This window comes from Stenella coeruleoalba (assembly GCF_951394435.1).
Source record: "Stenella coeruleoalba genome assembly, chromosome: 6".
In the NCBI taxonomy this organism is placed as follows: domain Eukaryota; kingdom Metazoa; phylum Chordata; class Mammalia; order Artiodactyla; family Delphinidae; genus Stenella; species Stenella coeruleoalba.
In genome coordinates, this window is record NC_137151.1 from 72,886,548 (window position 1) to 72,909,421 (window position 22,874).

General features: G+C 40.7%; 1 protein-coding gene and 1 long non-coding RNA gene across 9 annotated transcripts in view; one reads left to right on the forward strand and one right to left on the reverse strand.

Moving 5' to 3' along the window:
* The window catches only part of LOC307187466, a 142,213-nt gene that overhangs the window by 102,261 nt on the left and 17,078 nt on the right, over nt 1–22,874 (forward strand). For both annotated transcript variants that reach the window (XR_013828613.1, XR_013828614.1), the window contains exon 3: nt 4,081–4,256. This is a non-coding gene — a long non-coding RNA (uncharacterized lncRNA). The remainder of the gene's footprint in view (nt 1–4,080; nt 4,257–22,874) is intronic.
* Nucleotides 1–22,874, reverse strand: part of PDE11A (phosphodiesterase 11A) — a 466,258-nt gene that overhangs the window by 32,087 nt on the left and 411,297 nt on the right. For all 7 annotated transcript variants that reach the window (XM_079923541.1, XM_079923542.1, XM_079923540.1 and 4 more), the window contains 3 exons: nt 16,136–16,213; nt 10,302–10,365; nt 4,153–4,227 (listed from right to left, as the gene is read on the reverse strand). In XM_079923541.1, the coding sequence (XP_079779667.1) occupies nt 4,153–4,227; nt 10,302–10,365; nt 16,136–16,213 (217 nt within the window). The remainder of the gene's footprint in view (nt 1–4,152; nt 4,228–10,301; nt 10,366–16,135; nt 16,214–22,874) is intronic.

Here is a 22,874-nt window from a genome sequence, read left to right on the forward strand (position 1 = left end):
AAACATTACTCTGGGGCTTCCCCGGTGGTGCAGTGGTTGAGAGTCCGCCTGCCGATGCAGGGGACACGGGTTCGTGCTCCGGTCCGGGAAGATCCCACATGCCGCAGAGCGGCTGGGCCCGTGAGCCATGGCCGCTGAGCCTGTGCGTCCGGAGTCTGTGCTCCACAACGGGAGAGGCCACAATAGTGAGAGGCCTGCGTACCGCAAAAAAAATAAATAAATAAATAAAAAATAAATAAAAATAAAAAATATTACTCTGTTTTATCCTCTCTAGCTCTCATTGTTATCTGAGATTTTTAAATTTATTTAATGACTGTTTCTGGTGCATAGTATATAGTTATTTTGTTTTTAATTCACTGGTTTTTAGTATATTCACAATTAGCTGTGCAACCATTACCACAATTTATTTTAAATAAATTTATTTATTTATTTTTATTTTTGGCTGTGTTGAGTCTTCATTGCTGCCCGCGGGCTTTCTCTAGTTGCAGCAAGTGGAGGCTGCTCTTCGTTGCAGTGCACAGGCTTCTCATTGCGGTGGCTTCTCTTGTTGTGGAGCACGGGCTCTAGGCGCGTGGGCTTCAGTAGTTGTGGCACACGGCCTCAGTAGTTGTGGCTCGCAGGCTCTAGAGCGCAGGCTCGGTACTTGTGGCGCATGGGCTTAGCTGCTCTGCGGTATGTGAGATCTTCCAGGACCAGGGCTCAAACCTGTGTCCCCTGCATTGGCAGGTGGATTCTTAACCACTGTGCCACCAGGGAAGTCCAACCACAGTCAATTTTAGAACATTTTTATCACCCCAAGGGAAAAAAAATCACATATCAATTAGTAGTCGCTCTTCATTCTTCCTCAAACCCCCCAAGCCATAGGCAGCCACTAATTCACTCTCTACCTCTATGGATTTTCCTGTTCTGCACATTTCATGTAAATAGAATCATATGATATGTGGTATTTTGTGACCAGCTTCTTTCGCCTAGCATAATGTTTTCAAGGTTCACCCCTGTAAGCATGCATCAGCACTTCAATCATTTTTATTGCCAAATGATATTCCCTTGTATCATTATTGTATACCATATTTTATTTATCCACTCATCAGTAGATGGACATTTGGGTTGTTTTTACTTTTTGGATATTATATATAATGCTACAACAAACATTCAAGTTTTTGTGTGGATGTATGTTTTCATTTCTCTTGGGGCTATACCTAGAGGTAGAATTGCTGGCCACATGGTAACTCTAATGTTTAATGTTTTGAGGAACTGCCAAACTGTTTTCCAAAGCAGCTGCATCATTTATATTCCCACCAGCAATGTACAAAAAGTTCCAATTTCTCCACATCCTCGCCAACTCTTGTTATTGTCTTTTTGATTATAGTCATCTTAGTGGGTGTGAAGTGGTATCTCAGTGTGGTTTTGATTTGTATTTCCCTGATGACTAATGATTTTGAACATTTTTTTTTCATGTGCTTATTGGCCATTTATATATGTTCTTTAGGGGAATGTTTATTCAGATCCTTTATGCATTTAAAAAATTGGGTTGTCTTTCTATTGTTGAGTTGCAATAGTTGTTATATATTCTAGATACTAGGCCCATATCAGATATATGCTTTGTAAATAATTTTTCCCATTCTGTGAGTTGTCTTTTCACTTTCTTGATAGTGTCCTTCAACACACAAAGTTTTAAGTTTTGATGACATCCAATTTCTCTATTTTATCTTTTGTTTGTTGTGCTTTTGGTATCATATCTAAGACACCATTGCCAAATCCAATCCAGAAAATTTATATCTTGCTTTCTTCTAAGAGTTTTATAGTTTTAGCTCTAACATTTAGGTCATTTAGGCTATGGTGAGAGATAGGGTCCATCTTCATTTGCATGTGATATCCCGTTGTCCCTGTGCCATTTGGTGAAAAGATTATTTTTCCCCCATTGCATTATCTTGGCACCCTTGCCAAAAATCAGTTGACCATAACTGTAAGGGGTCATTTCTGGACTAGTCACTTATTAACAAATGTTTGATGAGTATGTGAGATACCACTTTGTCCTGTGTTTTCCCTTAACAGAATTTTGCATCTTGTAATTGATTATTGGTGATTATTTATTTAATGTCTATATTTCCCAGCAGTTGACAAGCTTCTTGAGGGCAGGGAAGATGGTGCCTTGCTCATGGCTGGATGCACTGTGTCCAGCTTCATGCCTGATACTTGAAGGTGTTCAAGCATGTGCTGTTAACTGGCTCACTGCTTCCAGTATTAATCTGGATGTTGCCCACATTAGCCTTTGTCTTCATGAAGTTACTCTGGTGACCTTTAGGACTATGACACCTGAAAGGGCTCTTGGACAATTTTATTCCTAAATATCATGGAATAATGGGCACAGCAGGTGTCCAATCTGAGTGTGTGCATTTCCAGACATTTCTGGAAAAGCACTAATGTGGGATAGCCCTGCCACAGCAGTTAGGCCTGAGGAGATAGTCATCAGCCGTGTTAAGTAGGCTTCTGTGGGGAGAGAGCAGCACTTACAGCTATGTATCCACCACAAAATTAATTTCATTTATGTCTCCAGAAAAACCCCTACCTGAGACTACAAAAATTCCTTAGTGCTGCACCACTGCACCCGCCAGCTTGCCAATGCTGTCAATTGACTCATATTTTTTTTTTTTTTTTTTTTTTTTTGTGGTACACGGGCCTCTCACTGCTGTGGCCTCTCCTGTTGTGGAGCACAGGCTCCGGACGCGCAGGCCCAGCGGCCATGGCCCACGGGCCCAGCCGCTCCGCGGCATGCGGGATCCTCCCAGACCGGGTCATGAACCCGTGTCCCCTGCATTGGCAGGCGGACTCTCAACCACTGTGCCACCAGGGAAGCCCTGACTCTCATTTTTTTCATTTAATTAAATAACCTGTGGTTTTGCTGCATTGTAAACCCTTCAGAGGAGGCCTCTGAAACAGTTTTTTAAAGAGGAGAAAAGCTTTTATTTGAAAATAGATATACATGTAGTTGACAGAAATTTGAGTTGTGCTACGTTTTACACGTTAACTATGTATCCCAATCTAGTATCTGTATTTTGTAACCAAATTTGGTGACATCACCAAAGAAGAACAAAGGAATGTGTTGAAAACAGTATAAATAGATATTGCTTTGGAAACTAAAATAATTGATGGGTGTTTTAACTTATGTAGTCTTTCTGACCTTTGTAGGTAAACAACAAATAAAGAATAGTCAAAATTAGTAAGTCTGTGAGTTCTTTAAGCTAGGCGCTAGTTCTGCTGCTCTTCCTTGTCTTTAAATGTCAGCAAAGAAAGGTGTTTTAAAACTTGAAGATCTTATAAATAAAGCCAAATATTCAAAACTGAGTTGATTTGAATCCTCATAAACAGACATTCTTGACCATTAACACATTCCTTGAGCTGCAATGAATCTTCTGTGCTGTGGCAGGCTTTAGAATACCCTGGACCATTCTTTGAGTCGTTGGGTGGTTTGAAGCTACCCATTCATTAAGAATAAAGAGGCCGCCCTCTCCTTGAGGGTGGTGACTGAGGCATTTATGTCTTTGTCTCCTGATTAGTAAAAACAGAATCATCCTTAGCCTACAGTAAGCATTCTCAAATAATAATTGAATGGATGAATCCAATCTAAATAGCATTTCAATCAGCAGAACTTAGTTCCCCAGATGCAACTTTTCATTTCGCAAAAAAAGGAAAAGAAACAGAGACTTGATTTGCTTTTGGGATTTTGGAAAGTTCAAAATTGGAAAGTAAAATCCAGAATATCCATTATTTACTGCACCTGCCTGTTCTAGCCCATCAAGCCTGGACAGCTTGCTTGCCTTTAATTTTTTTCTGTATTTCTGTTTCAAAGTAGCCACTGATTACATATGAAATGCCAGCCCTAGGCTTTGTGTTATTCAAATACTACTCTGCGATCCTCCCTTGCGCCTACTTCTCGCACTGTGGGAGTACAGGAAATGCTTGTAAAGTAGATCAGCCCTGTTAATCAGAAACCTGGGAATAAGTGTTTAGCATCTCAGTTCAATTAAAGCTTTAAAGAGTGATTCCTTAAATCCATTCTCTGTCTTTCCCATTTTCAAGGTGCGATTTGAAGTTATTTTTGAAAATGTCATTTGAAAGGGTAAATACGTCATAAGAAAAAGAAGAACTTACTGAAGGAGTGAGTTTGAGTTCTGCTCTCTCCCGATCTCCTTGTTCAAAGAACTCGCTGGTTACAAGTTCAGCCACCTGAAACACAGAAATATTTAAATTGACAGGTATGTGTAATTCATCACGAGACACAAGTTATTTCTGGCTTATGTGTATGGTAGCTATCTTCAAGACAGACAATCATTTAAAAAGCTTAATCTTTTGTGTTTGAAGGTATTATAGAATTTAATCAATGAAACTGATTTCCTTTTAATCAGAAGAACTTGTGCAATGCTTTTTTATTTATTTTTGTTGAAATAGAATTGAAGTACAGTTGCAATGTATCCTTAAACACATGCCGATAGACCATCTCTGACGGTAGAGCTTATATATACACATGAGGCACAAGGTTCCCACCTTCAAAGCAGGAAATGTTCTTATCCAGAAAAATGAAGCAAATAATAATCTAATAATAACTGATGTTATTATAATATATTATACTATATTTGTAATAATAATTCAGCCAACTTTCGGTTGTTTCTGTGCAGATTCTTTACTGTCACATACCTGTATTTTAGTTTGGTTTCATCCTGCCATCACAAAAACTCCTTAACCACGTCACCCTACCAGTATTTATGTGCACTCTGGAATGGGTACACCCAGGGCCCACCCCTTACTTCCTACAGTAGCCATCAGTCAAGGGGCAGAACTAATGCTAGATTCACTGTTCATACCAGACTTTTACAGTATGTTATGATATAGTCTGAAGAATGTGATTTGGTCTTCAGGCTGTCTCAATCCATGTACTAAATAACAGTGTTTATTTATGGTGGGTTCTAGCTGGTACAGCACAATGGAATGGCTGTTCTACCCCAAACCACAGAGATTTTTTCCAAAGTAAGGACACATATTTTTCTACTTTTCATCCATTAGTGTGGATGGTCAGAAGCTACTGATCATGGTCAAGCTTACAGAGATTTTCTTCTTCTCCAAGCCCTGTGCTTCTACTGATAGTTTTATGGGAAGCAAACTGATGTAACAGATAAGTGCTGAACGGGCGTTTTCAACAACACTATGATGTACATCTAGGATATCTCTGAGGTGAACTAGCTGGATTACAAAATATTGGAAGAGCAGAAAAGAAATACCAGACAACTTGATGGCAAGAAGATCTGGATCCCCAGACTAATTTTTCTCTATTCCAGGCTCTTGTAAAGATGAGGTTTTTAGGTCTGGCAAAGGTTAGAGTGGTTTAATTTTGGTCAAGTGCAGAGAATCAAGATAATTTACCTAAAGTATATCTCTCAGGAGATTTGTCAACCATAAATGGTAACCATTGCCAAAACTTAACAACAACCTCTAACACCCACACACACATCTGAGAGTAGCAAGTATGCAGTCATTTATTAAAAAATAGAATGGCCAGTTCAGATTTTAAACATTTTAAAAATTCAACAGCATAAAACCAGTTGGAACTGACTCGGTCTTTCTAGGACCTGGTTCACTTGTCTCTCTCCAGTCTCTGCCACTGCCTTTCACTTAGCGCTCCAGGCCTCTCTCATTGGTCTCTGGCCTTCCTTTTGAGAAGAAATGGTCCCCCAAGGACCTGGCCTCATTATTCAGTTCCCATAACTCTCCCTCAGAATCCTCTGAGGTGGATCTTTTGCACTAAAGAATGCAAGTGTGCATATGAGGTCACCCCGAGGTGGGAGTCCTGCAGAGGTCAGTAGCCCCTGGAAAGCAAAGAAATTAAAACAAAATCCTTTTCCTTGAGCTTTCCAAAGTGGTCTTGGGTATTTCCCCTGAGCTTCTTTCACAGATCAAATTGTACCACTGTTTCATTTGTACTTAAAATCCCAATCAGGACTATTAAGTGGCTCCTGATTGAATTTTTTATTAAAAAAGGAAATTGAGATGCTAATCAGGCCTTGGGGGCTGACTGGGGAAACCCACATGCTTAGAGTCATGTGTGTGAGGAAGGCAAAGTGAAATAGACACCAATGAAAACACATTTTGAAAGGGAATTAAAAAAAATCAACATCCAGGAAATTGGAAATATATTTCTATTCTTAAAATAAGTTTCTATTGTTTTTGTCTAACTGTTTCCTAAAATCCTATTAGAAGTGAGTAAGGTTTTGAAAATACCTAACTTATTCAATTCAGATACAAACACAAATGAGATCTACAGTTTAGAGTCGTGACAAGATTTCTGATGGAAACATTTGGAAAAAGATGGTTTTGTGTTTTATTTCCCTGACCTCATGAGTTTCTGCACTGGTCGGCAGAAGTTCAAATCCTAAAAATAAAATAATATTTATATCAGTGACCAAGAAGACCACCTACAAGTGGCCATTGGGCCTCTTCATTCTATAATCTCAATATGGAAACTTTTTTCCTTTCAAGTACTTTGGTCACTTTCTGGCTCCCACATGGGCTGCTGCTCCTTTCCTTGTGACATGCATTTCACTGGGGTTCTGAAGGCCCTGGCAGATCATCCCTCATCTACCCCCTTTCTAATCTTCTTTATTTTTCCTCCAGTTCCCCTAACTTTCTCCTACTCTCCACTACCTTCCACCCCTATCACAGGGGCCACTCTCAATACTACACTTTTCCCCACTACCTGGAAGAGCCACTTACATATTCTCTTCAGTTTATTCCCAAACTGTACTGTAAGGGAGGCCTTTCCACACTGGGGAAGGGAAGGGTGGGCAGAGATGTAGAAATAAGCAATGTAACCACACAAATCCTTCACCATAACCTGCTTTATGTAACTTCAAGCATGTCATACTAAAACGAAAACCAAGGCACTGGAAGAGAGCTATTCGTTGGAGGAGAGTCTATAGGAACACTGCACCACCTGCACTGAACTGTGATGTGAGAAAGACATAAACTTTCATTTGTGCTAAGCAACTAAAACTTGAGATTATATTTGTTACTGCAGCAAAGCCTAGCTTAGCCTTGACTAACAAAAATTGGTATGGAAGTGAGGTAGTGCTATTAAACAGAAAGGAAGGGAAGGAAGGGAGAGAGAAAGGGAAAGGAAGGAAGAAAAGAAAGAAAGACCCTAAGATATGTGGCATCGGCTTGGGGGCCAGGTATTTGTGAAACAGTGAGGTTGTTAGAAGCTATGAGGATGATGACCCATGTTACACAGTGGCAAAATATTTTGTACAGTTCTCATGGAAATAAAGCAAACAGTGTACCCAATGAATTTATAGCCTTAGGGGAAGAGACTGGAAAACAAAGTTAATAGCATGTGATGGTTGCTGTTGACTGTTTTGCTAGGTATTGTAAGAAGTGAGCTCAGAAAAGGGTTGGCAGGTCTATAACTAGGAATGAAAGGGAATAGAGAAAGTTACAAATTCAGGATCTTGTAGGGATAGAATATGAAGCTGCTTCTTAATCCCAAACTGTGAAAATAAAAATTGAGATACACTTTGAATGACAAAGGCTGATCAAGACTCAGCCTTGCAACAAGAATCAAATGGAAGATGTGGCCAGTAACACATAGTTAGCAACTATGAATGAATTAGGTGGCACACACAACATCCTTTTAGTTAGACAAAATGGCCCAGAAAAATGATTGAACTACATGGTTTCCTCACTGGGGCCAAATACTAGGCCCCCAATACTAGGAATTAACTGTTGAGAGAGGAAGAAAGATGTATGCATGCTGTATTTCCTTGTTCCTGAATATAAGGAAGCAAAGAAATACAGTAGATCTAAGAAGGTTGTATAGAATCTAACTGTGGATGTGTTATTAGCAAATGGAAGTGACTGGAATCAAAGACCTAAGAAGGTGACTAAATGTGCCAAAAACCCCCACAAGCCTTTGACTATTTAAAACTTAAAACAAGCCTTGGGTCTTCAAACTTCTTTAGGGGGGAAGCAGGCTGAGAAAGCTGCTTGGCCTTTGAATCTAGCCAAGGAGGATAATGGAAAAGGAATAATTTCCTAGGGTGGATCTAAAGGCCATGGAAAATATTGAATTGGGCAGCATCTCCCTGAGAATCAGGGCCTACCACAGAGTAGAAGGCCCTCCCAGAGAATGCCCAGTGGGATTTTGGAATTGCTGTGGACCCCTAACTGCCAAATATTGCCATCTCTTCCCTTTCTAAATGGGATTGTCATAATGAGTATTTTGTGGAGTGGGTGTTATATGCTGCATTTTGGGTGTGTGTGGGCCTTTAGTTCATCTTTAGTTTAATCTTTACAGACCTGCTGTAGAGATTAGCACATATCATCCAGAGATCCTGGACTTCCAGCTTAATATCACGACTGATGGGATATTTGGGTCAACTCCCTTGGAGGGTGGGGGGATGAGTATATTTTGCCTGGAGGAAGGAGAGTGAATCACATTTTTGGTGATTAGAAGGGCAAACAGTGGTATGTTTTCACCAACTATTTCTGGCTTTCTACTTTCTGGGCACATGGAAGGATGGGCACTTCCTGGCTGGGTGGGATCATGTGACCAAGTTCTGGCCAATGAATTGTAGGCAGGGGGACAGCATTTAACTTCCAGTGTAAGACCCACCCGGGCCTCTGCTGGAATGATCCAGACAGTAGCTGCTCCCTCAGCCCCAGTCCAGGATGAGGACAGAGGCGCCAGCCATGCCCAGAGGCACATGTCTCCAGGTGATGTGTTAGTTTAAAACACTGAGATTTTGAGCTTAGTGATAACACAGCCCATTCTGCCAACACACTTGCATCATTTAAAAATGCTGATTAGTGCCTCCTGTGTAAGAAAGCATAAAACACTAAGAATGAAGGCTTTGGAATCTCATCTGCTAGGATTTGAATTCCTCCTCCACCACCTACCAGCTATATGCCTGGCTACGTATCCTTTCTAAGCCTCATTTTTCCCATTGGTGAAATAGGAATAATCACTGTATTAGTTTCCTAGTGCTGTCATAAATTACCACAAATTTGGTGGCTTAAAGCAACAGAAATGTATTCTCTCAAAGTTCTGGAGGCCAGGAGTTCAATATCACTTCACTGGACAGAAATCAAGGTGTTGGTAGGGCCATGTTCCCTCTGGAGGCTCCAGGGGAGAATCTGTACTTTGCCTCTTTCAGTTTCTGGTGGCTGCCAGCATCCTTCTGCCTGTGGCCACATCACTCCAATCTCTGCCTTGTCTTCACACACCTTCTCCTCTTCTGAATGTGCCACCTCCCTGTGCCTCTCTCTTATAAGGACACTTGTGATTGAATTTAAGGCCTACCTGGGTAATCCAGATAATGATGATGATAATGATAAAGGTGGTCCTTAACTTAATCACATCTGCAAAGACCCTTTTTCCTTCTAAGGAAAAACCATTTACAGGTTCCAGGGATTAGGACCTGATATCTTTGGGTTGCCACTATTCAGCCCACTACAGTCACAATACCCACCTCAGGGGATTTTTGAGGATTAAATGATATAATACTTATAAAGCAGTCATTTAACATTGGTTATTTAGTCAATAAATATTAGTTTTTTATTGTTATATGAATGTATCTTATTTTCCCTTAAATGTCAAGTCTCAGGATACCAAGTTATCATTTTAGACCCCGCAGCCCATCCAGTAGGTGCCTCATAAAACCAAAAGAGCTATTAACCAAATACTATCAAGGTAATAAAGGACCTTTAGTTGGGTAGTTATGGGATTAAAAACTATTCTAGCTCTAGAACTAACACTTTTGGACAGTGAAACCAGAGAGGTGGTAAAGGCATTAAATTTGGGATACAAATTAAATTAGATACTACACATTTTGGCCAAAGAGCCCTCTGATCTCTAAACAGACTTTAAAGAAAAAGAAAAATAGAAATTCCTTTTTATCCTTGTTTTTTTTTTTTTTTCTTCAGATGTAAAAAACTGGACCTTGTACTAAAACACGGTTACCTATTCAAGAACACTACGTATGAAACTCCTGCCTTAAGAAATGGTCAAGGTGTTATTTGGATTTAGTGCATTAAAAAAAATCTTACAGAGTCAGAAATATTATTTCTCAGTGGAAGCACGATAAAGAAAGGCTGGGCAATAAACCGTCGCCCTAAACCTCCTGCTATTTTTTACACCACGTTAATACGGATGCAAATTGACTCAGGTTTCAGTGCCTGGTAGACAGGGCTCTGGGAATACTGTCCTCCCCCAGTCCCTCCTCGGCTGAGACCTGTCATTAATCACCACTCGCCTGTCTGGAGATCTCCCACGGTTTGGTCACGGCTCCAAGGTCACAGGCTGTCATTAACATTGATCTGAAAAACAGAACCAAACAAAACAGCCTGAATAATCTTTTGTTGCATTCCTAAACAAACCCGTCCTAGATACATACATAAATAAAATGGGACCCGGCCAGCTTACATCTTCTTTTCCTCAACAAGGGCAGCACTGCTGACAGACCCATGTTTAGCACCTCCATCATGCAGCCGCACTACTTCGGAAGACAAAGCTCGCACACACTCTCGGTGGCCCTTTTGTTTTGCCTGCGGCAGATCAAGGAAAGCCAAGCACTGCTTTCTCTATACCTGAACCAAGCAAGCTCTGCTTAAAATAATTTGTAATGGACGATGCTTTTTATTTTTAACTCTCAGCAAGGGAATCAGTATATAATACTCTATACATAGGTCATAAACCTGTTTACCAATGTATCACTGATTGATAGGGACAGAAGAAAACCCACACCAAAAAGGCAAACCACATGCCCCATTAGGGGCTCCTGAATTTTCTTTCTTTCTTTTTTTAAAATTTTTATTGGAGTACAGTTGCTTTACAATGTTGTGTTAGCTTCTACTGCACAGCAAAATGAATCAGCCATACATATACGTATATCCCCTCCCACTTAGGACACCACAATGCATTAAGTAGAGTTCCCTGGGCTATACAGTATGGTCCCATGAGTTGTCTATTTTATACGTAGTATCAATAGTGTATATGTGTCTCCTGCATTTAAGCTTTGCGGGGGAGAACCACACAGTTTGACTCCAGTTTACTACCTGGCTACAACCATATTTTATAAGCGTTACGAAGAAGAAACATATTCAGCTACAGCTTTCATTAATTTGAGCCCATAAGAAAGTACAGGAAATATCTGAATCAGATTTTTGAGGGGCAGATTTCTATTGGTTTAGAAATCTAGGATCCAGATTGAAACCTGGATATAAAAAACAGGGGGAACAATTCAAATTGTAGATAACTCTTGTATTTCTAATTGGATGTGGTGAGAAGGGAAAAATCAGGCACACTCTTTGTCCAAAATCTGCTTTCTTTTACTAAAACCAGCAGCGCGTGATGAAAACTAACGAAGGATCTGAGCTGGGAAACCACATCTTGGCTAACTCCTTTTGGAAGAAAGGAGTGTGTTGTCAAAGGTCAGAGGGCTGCCCTGATGTCAGGTGTTAACATTTCATACCCTGCTGGATTCTACTGCCTTGGAAACATGTCTGCTTCCCAGATGGCAGGGCATGCCTGGATGGTGGTAGGGTTTGTGTAACTTCTCCAGGAAACCCTCCAGGGAACAAGGCAGACCGGCAAATAACAATAGGTCATTCAAGGCACAACCAGGCAGCTCCAGCATGAGCAGCTCTCTAGGAATCAGGCACCGTCTAATTCCAAACACTCCTGTGCTAAGCCCTGTGCAAAGAGACACATCAGTCTATTCTTCGTGCTTCATCTTTTGTGACAAGCACTTCTACAGTGCTTACATGTGCCTGCCTCTGTACTAAGTGCTTTACCAACTACCTACTAACTAACTACTAACTAAATGACTCCTCATCACAAGATGCTGTTATTTCTATTTTACAGAGAGGTCAGTGGCAGCATGGAGAGATTAAGCAACTTTCCCAAAGTGCGTAAAGGATTCAGGATTCTGTGCTTATCGCAAAGCTGCCAGAGCCCCTCTTGCTAAACTCCAGTGATTCTCATTTTAGGTTCTGCTGGTACCAGAGAGGGACATGACTGTAGGTAATGCATTAGACTTTGTAGTCTCTCTCCCGGACAGGAAATAATCTCTGTGAAGCTGCCTACTTGTACCATAGTTGGATAATTACTTAAGTTCCATCTGCTTGATAATTTGAAACTTACTTCTCAAATTCATATCAACATTAATCAGTCAATCAACAAATTTATTGAGTATCTGCTAGGTGCTCTGATGATGAGAATTCTAATAGCTACCATTTATTGAAGAGGCATTAGAGGGTGATTTACATAGTCTCTATATGAGGTAGGGATACTATTATTATCTCCATTTTACAAAGCAAATAGTGCTTTGCATTCCTGGATCAGAGAGTTCGGGTACCTTGCCTGAGGTTACACTGCTAGGAGCTATCAAAGCTAGGATTAGGATCCATATAGTCTGACAGAAGAGCCTCTACTTTCAATGAATACTCTGCAGTGGAGCAGAAAGTCTGTATAGAGAAGGAAGACTGAAAAAGACTGGGAGGGAGGACGGTGGAGTGTCTGAAACCTTTATCCAATTGGTGTGGGGAGTCAATGAAGGTTGGGGACACAGGAGGAACCTGGCCAGAGCTTCAAGGAGAGAACTTTAGGTAGTAGATGTGGAAATAGTTTAAAGAAGTAGAGAATGGAAGCAGAGAGACAGTAGGAAAGCATAAATTGATAAGGTCATAAAACAAAGGAGGGGAGAGGGGAAAGAAAGTCAAGGATAGGGTTGGGAGCTTGCACAGGAAGGATGAACAGAAGGAGGCGAATGGGCAGTTTTACCTTATTTTTTAGATCAAGCCTCTGTACTTGAAAGGCCTTCTCTAAAATATGAGAGCAGGGAGGGAGTTTATAGCAACTGTTTGAGTCCTGAGGTCTGCACAACTCTAGTGCATTTTAGAGCTAGGTGGTACAATCTGCTTAGTGTGACTGCAGGAATGAACGGTCAGGAATGTCCTCTGTGGGGCGGGAAGGGGACAGTGTGTTCCTAGTGTATCTGAGACTCGCAGCAGCTCCTTGTTATCATGCCTCTCCTCCTCTAGGAGCCAAAATTATTTGGATAACTATCTTGTGATTATTACTATTTTCTTGTTTTTCTCTACTTTTTAAAAGCATTAACAACTCAAAAGGAATACACTGTAATTTAAAAGATATATCCAAATTCAGTAAAAGATTACACGTATGAACTGAATTTTATGCTTACCATACAAAAAGATTACACCTCGCAGTCTGCATTCTGTTTCACTGTTTTAAATTTTGAACACAAATACAGACCCCAAATGGTCAACATAAAATGACAGAATGGAAGTAACTCAAGTTCTGTTTCTTTATCTTTAAAATCACCGAGCTATCATTGTTTATTCTGAATATATGGTTTAAAAGCAGAAAGGTGATGTTCTCAGAGGTTGGAGACACAAACTGCATCTGGAGTGAGTGCAGAAAGTTCCGAACCGTTAGCAACTTACTCTTGAAAATGTGTCCGGAGTCCACCTGTGCCAGGGGCTGACGGAATAACTGGACGTTCTTGGAATTAACTTACATGTATGATAGATGCACAATGAAAGGATAAGTAATACTGTGCTAATTTGAAGCGTTCATAGCAATTATTTTGATACTCAACAGTAATCTCAGCCGTTGTTTAGAATTTATTCCAACAAAAGATTTTTCTCTGGGAGGAGCGTCTCATTGTTGACATTGTTTAGATTGCAGGCACATGGTGATGATAAAAAGCAGACCAACTTTTAGTTGGTTTTATTACTATTTCAAAATTCTCTAAGACAGTGCTCCCCCTGAGCCCCGCCAGCTGCCCGCAACGTGCACATGGTCAGAGTCCAGCTGTGAAATTGCGGGGCGGGGGGGGGGGGAGGGCAGAGCTGGGGGAAGAGGAGAGTTCCTGAAGCATCTCACCTCTGTTTTATGTACTGTGCTTCTAAATAAGATTTTCTTACATATGGGGTTCCCTGCCGAAGAATTTGAAAACGTCTGTGGGAAAACACTCAGGTGGAGACATGGAACGAGTGCTGGCATTTTACGAGTTGTGCTCAGGAGGGAGGCCAGACCCAAGAAACCCGGTGGGACCATTTGTGAGGATGCTGAGGAAAAAGAGAAGAATTCCTTGAGGGACGATTACACTTAGGGGGCAGTGGGGAGGAGGAAGCACTAGAGAAGCACAAATAGGAGAAGAAAAAGTCAGAAGAAAGTGAATATACAGAAGAGCATGGGCTTTGCAGAAGCCAAGGCAGGGAAAAGTTTTAAGAAAGGAAAGGCCAACACAGTTAGGGCTGCGAAGAGATGGAGGAAGCTGAAGAGAACAAAGGCTGTAGGATCTGATCCTTAGGAGGTGACCGGTGACTTTCAAAACGCACAGAAATTACATTTCAGCAACTAAATTCCTCAGTGGAGGAATTCACTCTAAATACTAAATACTCTGTGGTAACTTCATACTTTGGAATACTATGCAACAATCAAAGATGATACTGGTATGGACATGGAAAGAATTCCAAGGCATACAGCTGAGTGAACAAGTGAGTCCAGACTGACATGTAAATATATAATTTATGTTAAAATGAACAAACAAATCTACACTAAATAGTATGTTTCCCATGGGTACACATGTATGGAAATGCTGTGACAATAGTCTGAAAAGAAACAAGGAATTGCTAACAGAGCAAAGCTATGCACAGTATGGGAATTGGGAATGATGCTCAAAGAACTGGGGGGTTATCTGTAATTTTACTTTGTTTCAGAAAAATATATTCCTGTCATTACTTGTGGGATTAAAAATGATTTAAAAAGAAATAAATTGCCTTGTAAGAGGTTAGAAGGAGTGTGAGTGAAGTGTGGAATTGAGAGAGAGAAGAAAATTACGATTGGACTTGAAGAAGGAGGAAGATTTTAGGGATTTTTTTTTTTTTTTTTACTGAGGAGATGGAAGCATATTTTTTAGGCTTAGAGAGGTCATGCTGGGGGGAGAAAGAAGTCAGCTTTTGAAAATGCAAGCCAAAGAAGTATAATTGACACAGCAAGGTCAGGGGTCGGGGTGGGGCAGGGAGGTGGAGGGACTGGAATAGGACACGAGCAGAGATGCTAGTGTTGAAGACAGGAAGGGTCCTTCCCACCCTCACCCATCACCAGCCCCCTGCCCCTGCCACCCCACCGGAAAGGATGCAGAAAAGGTCTGTAAAGATAACAGATCTTGATTTGTAAGACAAGCACAGTTGTCTTTAATTCCTCAAAAAAAAGCTAACACAGAGAAATAGTAATGCAGAGAGGGGAGAAGTAGAGCGCCCTCTGGTGAGAGAGTGAGAAGAGGGAAGCGGCAGGCAGGGCTCTGTGTTCTCAGATGGAGGCGGAGGTCTTGCACGTGCATGCGGGCCAGGGCTGGGGTAGGGATCTCACTGGGGGTGATGCCAGTGGTCGCCTGGCTGTGGAGCAGACACACTGTGCCCAGAAGCCCAGAAAGCTCACAAGCTTTCCCAGAAATGCTTAATAAATCTGGAACAGGACTAATTCACCAGAAAGTCTGGGGATGGGTGAGATGGGGACAGTGGAAGGACAGGGTATGAGAGAAAGAGGAATAGTGCCTAACCAGCTGGAGTGGCTGCAATCAGGTGGTTAAAATGTGCCACATAAAAATGATGGTTTGCTGCTGTCTTTTCTAAACAACTGGGAAGAAGTCCTGTGAAAAGTCTAGAACAGATTCCTTATTTCCAGCACCAAAATCTTTTGATTGGTTTTCTATCTACAATGTCTATTGTCGCTAAAAAAAAACCCCAAACTAACTCTCACTTTCCTTTGTTCTGTGTAGCTGTTTCCGGAGATTCAAAAATCCCCCCTCTCCTGCAATTTGTATGCCTGCTGGAACGGGACCAATTCAAACATCATTTTCTAATTTTGAAGGCAAATTTATGGAGAGGAGGCAAAATAAAATAAATTAGAAAACGAAAAGACACATTCTCTAATTATTCAACTAATTTCTATGTAAGCTTTGTTACTTTAAAAACTACTTGTGTGCTTTTAGCACTGTCAGAAAAGCATGGCTAAATCGTCAAATAATGAAGAAACACATAAACAAGAGCTGTTTCTTACCGAAATATATCACGATGGTTTTTGATGTTCCAATCATATTCTCCTTTACTGACAAGTTCGAAGAATTCAGTTCTCCTCCTGCATGAAATCAAATGAAAAAAGAAAAAAAACAAACCCTGGAATGAAATTTCTCAGTCTGTGTGGTGACATAAACACATTTATGGGAAAATATAAGACCACCTCAACCAAGTAACTTAATATTTGAAATCATGAGGCTAAAGTGCTATCAAAATAAATCACTTTAAAAAAAAATGTTGAGGCTTCAAGAAAAAGCCACAATCATTTCTGAATGTATTTACAACGGAGGAGATTATCGAGCCACAAAACAGAAAACAGTGTGGTCCTGCATTTGGGATTACTTGATGTGAAGCCCTGTGACTCTTACTGAAAGTCAGAGAAGGGAGGCAAGGACACATAAAAAGCGGGAAGAGTTCCAGAATGTTCTTTTATCATTCAACTTAGAACTGACCTGTATGATGATCCAAGATACGATAAACTCCCTGGTAGTAAATTCAGGACAAATACTTTTGTAGAGGTTAGAAGATAACTATTTCACCATTTCAGTGCTTAAACACAAAGGCTATGGAGTCAGAAATAACTCTGTTTAAATAATGGTTCAGTCACTGCCTTGCTCTGCAACTTTGGAAAGTCACTTAAACCCTCTGAGCCTCAATTTCCTAAGCTCTAACTTGGGGGTCCTATTTGCTGACTCAGTTATTGTGAGGATTAAATGAGACGACATGCAACGCATTTAGCATGTGTCTACACATTTTAAGTGCTGGATACACACGCATGTGGAAACACATTTGGAGATGTATAGATATGGAAAAGACAAGAAGGGAATCTTCTCAAATTGTGAATATAGGGTGACATTTCTATTTTCAAAATCTTCCTTTAGTCTAGTTATGTGATTTTCATATTTATAGTGAGAAAGGAAAAAAAAAGACATCACCATTTTTATTCTTTAAGAATCATTTCCCAAGGTTTCACTCTCTTGGCACTTCCTAATGAGAGACCATTTAAAGGATTCTGGCACGCTGTTTCCCGAAGTGCATCCCACAAAATGCCAATCTTAGGAGGTGCTGCATGAAAAGGAGTGCTCTGGCCGAGTGGGTATGAGAAATGCTGCCTGTGATATACCTCTCTAGAGACTCACCACGACAATAGCCTTTTGAAGGCTCTGCAAAATACTGAGAAAAGCCTACTCACCCTGACTTAACCACAGAATCCCATAGCACTGATGTTTTAAGGAATACACTTTAGAAAATAGTACCATGTCATTTATGGTGGAAATCAGAGTAGGATCTTAAACACTTATGCTGACCCATTGTAATCTGGGGGGACAAAGGACAAGATGCTGAGTGCTATTGGCTTCTCTGTTTCTTGTCTGGAGTCCCCATCACCAGCTGGCCAACAGTATGGACTTCTTGCCACCTGATCAGATGGACAACTCAATTCACCTGAAAGGGGGCAGGTCAGGAAGACAAACAGGTGACTCATTTCCTTATTTGAGACACAAAGGCAGGGCCTGGATTTGCTTCTTCAAGTGGGTACAGGTCAAGGTCACACCACGGATGGAATAATCTCCCCAACAACATCACTGCACCTTTACCACCTTTTTCACTTGCCCACTCCCTTCTTTTTGACCATGGTCATGCCTTTTTCACATCACCACCACTGACTGTGATCTGCAGTAGAAAGAGATGGCGGAATGGAAAGAGCCCATGTCTGGACTCACACAGACCTGGGCTTGATGCTGACTGTCACTCACTAGCTGTATGGTCCTGGGCAAGTGGTTCCACATTGCTGAGCCTCAGTTTCCAGCTCTGCGGTGAATATTTGCAATGAGGTGCATCAAGTGTTTGGTACTGGTAGATACTCAATACCTGATAGCCATGGTTGATGTGTAAATAATATTAACGGTATTACTGCCAACAGTGATACACACTGGACTAATTGGACTTTATGGAGATTGAAGAGGTCATCTACTTCTTTTTTCTGCCTGAATGGAAATTCTTCTTCTTTTGAATAATTGTGGAGCAGAAAGTTTGGTGCAACAGATATTTATTGAACACCTACTGTGTGCCAACTCTTTACTAGGCTTTATGGACACAAGACAATTTGTAAACATCTCTGAGTTTACCAGGGGTGATCAACAAATACAGGTAATCCCCCTTCAAAGGTGATGCTAATGATAATACTAATGATACTGGGACTAGAGTGAGGTTAGAGAGAGACTCGCCTTGGGTACAAAATTCAAGTGGGTGCCCCAAACTCAGTAATCAAGACAAATAATATCTTAATGCAATGTTTTTAAAAATCAGCATAAATACAAAAAACCCCATGATGAACAAAACATCAAAATTTTAAATAAAGACAGGATCTGACGCTGCACTCTTCGTGACCCACCTCAGTTGCCTGCCGCTACTCCTCACCCTGAGGAGGCTAATATTTGTTGGGCCCTTATTATGTTCCAGGCGGACTTCCTGGGTTCTGTCACTTATTAACCACATGACTGACCTTGGGTAGGTTATTGAACTTTGCTGGGCTTCAGTTTTCTTGTCAGAGAAGAGTAACAGCAATAGGATCTATCTTGTTAGGGTTGGTGGGAGGATTCAATGAGATGATTTATGTCACACACTTAGCAGAGTGCCTGGCACACAGTAGGTGCTCAGTAAGGATTAGCTACTGTTATTAAGCTCAGAAGGGTTGAGTGAACTGGCCCCAGGTGGTGAGTGGCAGAGCTGGGATACGAACACAAGCTGTTGGAATAATGGCTGCCCCAAGCAGCTAAGATGTGCTCAGGGTGTCCTGGGAGCACAGAGGAAGGCACTTGGCTTAGATAGGAGAGTCATGGAAGATCATGGAAGGCCTTCTGAAAGAGCTTGTCAGTCATCATCTCTGTCATCATAAGCACCTGGATGTCTTTTCAATCCTATGAGTTATTCTAAGAAATCATTAGAAGGCAAGCTCTATGAGGACAATAGCCTGGCCCATTTTTGTTCACCCCTGAATCCCCAGTGCCTACAACAGTGCCTGACATGTACCAGGAGCTCAATAAATATTTGTTGAGTTGGTGAATGAATGAAGAAGATGATCTCAGAAAACTATTCATTAAAGAAAAAACTCTTTAGACACTGGTTCCACCTAGATTCCAATTGTTCTACACTCTTCACAGCTGTCATTTGGAGAGATTGAGATAAGAAAACAACCTAAAACCTATCCAAGAAAAGCCCTGTCTTGAAGACTAGATTCTAACTTGATCCAGGTGGACAACATAACAAGTTGGGGGAAATGTAAGAACACCGTTCCCAACCAATGCCTGACCCTTCCTCCATAACTATTGGAATACCTGCTGAGAGTATGTTCAATATATGAGACATAACATTTTTGATGTAAAGTGGAAGCATATTACCTAGGCGTCTAACTCAATATAGAAGTTTGTTTGTTTTAATTGCAAATGTATGACATGCCAACCAAATAGCACCAGAAGAATAAATCTCCATGATTATGAAAATTTTAACACCTAGAGCTGCTGGTGTGAAAGTCTTAAATCAACTGAACCCAAAATCAGTCATAGGCATCACATAACATTATAACAAAGCCAGGGTCTACTGCATCAGGACAAAAGGGAATATCCACTATCCCTAGGGGGTGGTAGGTAGAGGAGGGGCAGAAGGAATCTTTTCATAGAGAACAGAAAAATGTGGCATACTAATTTTATTTTTCTCCACTGACAAAAGTGTGGCTATTTCTTTTCTTTTTTTTTTTTTTTTTTTTGCGGTACGCGGGCCTCTCACTGTTGTGGCCTCTCCCGTTGCGGAGCACAGGCTCCGGATGCGCAGGCTCAGCGGCCATGGCTCACGGGCCCAGCCGCTCCGCGGCATAGGGGATCTTCCCGGACCGGGGCACGAACCCGTGTCCCCTGCATCGGCAGGCGGACTCCCAACCACTGTGCCACCAGGGAAGCCCAATGTGTGGCTATTTCTTGATAGGTTCTATTTATTCTGGCGTCCCAAGGTTTGGATCCCTCTTTGCCTCTCTGTCTGTCTGTCTCTATGTGTGTTTGTGTACATAAATCACACACACACACTTATATATAGGTAAAATTGCTGGGTCATAGAATGATTTCTATGTTTAATTTGAGTTTTCATTATAAATACAGATTGTTAGGGGTATACGGAACCTTTGAAAAAAAATCTGCTGTAATTCTCTCATTTATAGATGAGGAAACTCAAGGTGAAGGAAGGTGAAGTGATTTGCCCAGGGTCCCAGGGTAGTTATGGGCAGATCTAGGTAGATTCCGGGTCCCGAGCTTCCCAGTTCTGGCCCCCTGAGATAATCTTCATAAACTGTGTGTTGCATGAACGGGGGCAAAATAGGCTTGCATGCTGTGAAAATCTGGACATAGGTATAATGGCATCACAGGCTGCTGTACTAAGGAAGTACCCAGTACTGAGTACCACGGTGGGCACCAGACAGAGGTCTTTCCGTCAACAATGAGATGCTCCAAAGAGCTGCAGATGGCCCAGACCAGATTGGTAGTCTGCAGCTCTAGGTGGTGTATTTCTGACCTCCTCCTTAGAGATAATCGTGAAATTCACTGTGCTTTTGAGAAATTGGCCCACACAGATGCTCTTTTTAACATCTGTATGTGTATGTGTATATAGATCATAGAGTCAAAATCAGCATATGTGAAACTGTTAGAAATAGGAGTGCTTTTAAAAACATGGGGCTGCTAAAACGAACATTTGAAAATCCACAAAATTATATAACGCTCCCTGTATCCAGACTCCTTGTCATGAGGAAATATATCATTAACTTTTCAAGCAGATCATTGGGAACCTTGGTTTTCAAGGACAATGGCAAACACCTCAGCTAGTGGAAAGCAACTTACTGGAAAATCTCATTTATAATCATATATGTTTTTATTAGGCTTTTATTCTGCTCTCCTGACATACGTTTCACTCCGAAAAATAGCAATCTTTAAAAAAGCACCATTTGAACAGCACTGCTAAAATTACCTTCAAAAATAATTTTAAAGATTGGTTACCAGTCACCCATCACTACATTGAAAATTTTTCTGGTTTGTAATTCATCTACAAGGCACCTTTTATTTGTAAATTGAGAAATCACCAATCCTGTGTATATTTTAATCAGGAACATTTTTTGTAAATTTATATAACTATACATGTATATATGGACACATAATCTTTATCTATTTATCTAACTGTTCTGAATCTACTAAAATTCTATGAATGTTAGGAAGGTTTTACTGCTGAGGTGGAAAATCATCATTGTGACTCTCCTGCAGTTTCAACTCCAGAATTGTCAGACGTGTGGAAGGAGAGTATAGGGGACGGGGTGGAATGGGTATAGGGGAGGGGAATTTTGTTCTTTCAGCGTTCTTGCAGCTCATTCAACAGGCAGACCATACATCTGCAACTGATTGCTAAATGCAGATTCTGGAGACACTTCTGGACTTTGGGCATAAAAGCATCAGAGAGGAATAATAAATTAGTAGGCAGATGTTAATTCCAGTAATTATGACTAAAGGCAAAAAAGTCATATATTTTATTTTGAAAGTGAATTGTCTCCCTGTGTTAGACTAGCACTGATAACACATGACCAGCTAAGAACCTGAATGAAATTACCTGTTAGGTGCTGTGCTGTTGGTGACAGCACGAATAAAATTGGCAAATGCAGGAAATGGAAAGACCAGAACGACTCTCAATATTGAAAATGACAGAAAATTAGACAATACAAGGCCCTAACTGTTAGTTCAGTTGATCCATAATCTCCAGGACAAGAAGTGGTCCAAGGGGTGGCTGGATAGAGCATGCCCTAGTTGCCCCTGCATTTACTTGGCCCGTAGCACTCCCCACGATGTGGTATTACTGTTTTTCTCACTTTTACACTGGGTTCTCAGTCCCTGAAGGGAAGAATTATGTCTTCTCTGCCTGTGATCCCCAGCAACTAGCACAGTGCCTGGCATAAAGAGGGCATCAGTAAGTGCTAGTGGATAAATTTCTCATGTTTTATTCAGTTGCAATATCACGTGGATGGGGATATGAGGATAAATAGATATAAAATGCTTTGATGTGCATAGAAAAGTACCAAAATATTTCTTCCATTAACCTGTCACTGTGTCTGTTGTTTTACCGTTAGAGTAATTTCCGTGGGTTAATTCATCAGCTCTGTTAAAATATAAGAATGTTTGGGAAAGAACAATGGGTTAAGCCCTGTAAGTCATTACACCTTACTATGCATTAATTTATCCTCTTCCTTTCCAATATGGGGCTAGTTGAGTGTAGGCTACTATAGAGGTTGAAAACTCTGAACATAGTGGACTCTTAATAAACATTTGTATGAATATTCCTGTCTGCATAGCAGTAGAAACATTTGTTGAGTTCCTATTGTATTTTATAAAATAAATTATTTTGGATATTAGTTTAATTTTTAGAAGGATAGTCAAACCATAACTCCTAACAATCTAAGACAATTTAGTACATTTTGTTGTCATCATCAGATGCTTTTGAGAAATGCTACTTATTGCATCCCTTTGGAAAGACAAAGACAAAGAAACCATTAGACTGGGCATTTTCCATAATGGCTGATGAATGCTTGCAGAGCACAAAGGGAAGTGAAAAATTTTCAATTTGAAGATTAGTCTGATGAATTTAGAAAGCCAACCAGAAAAGCATTAAGCACCCAAATGGGTTTATAAAATCTGAATTCT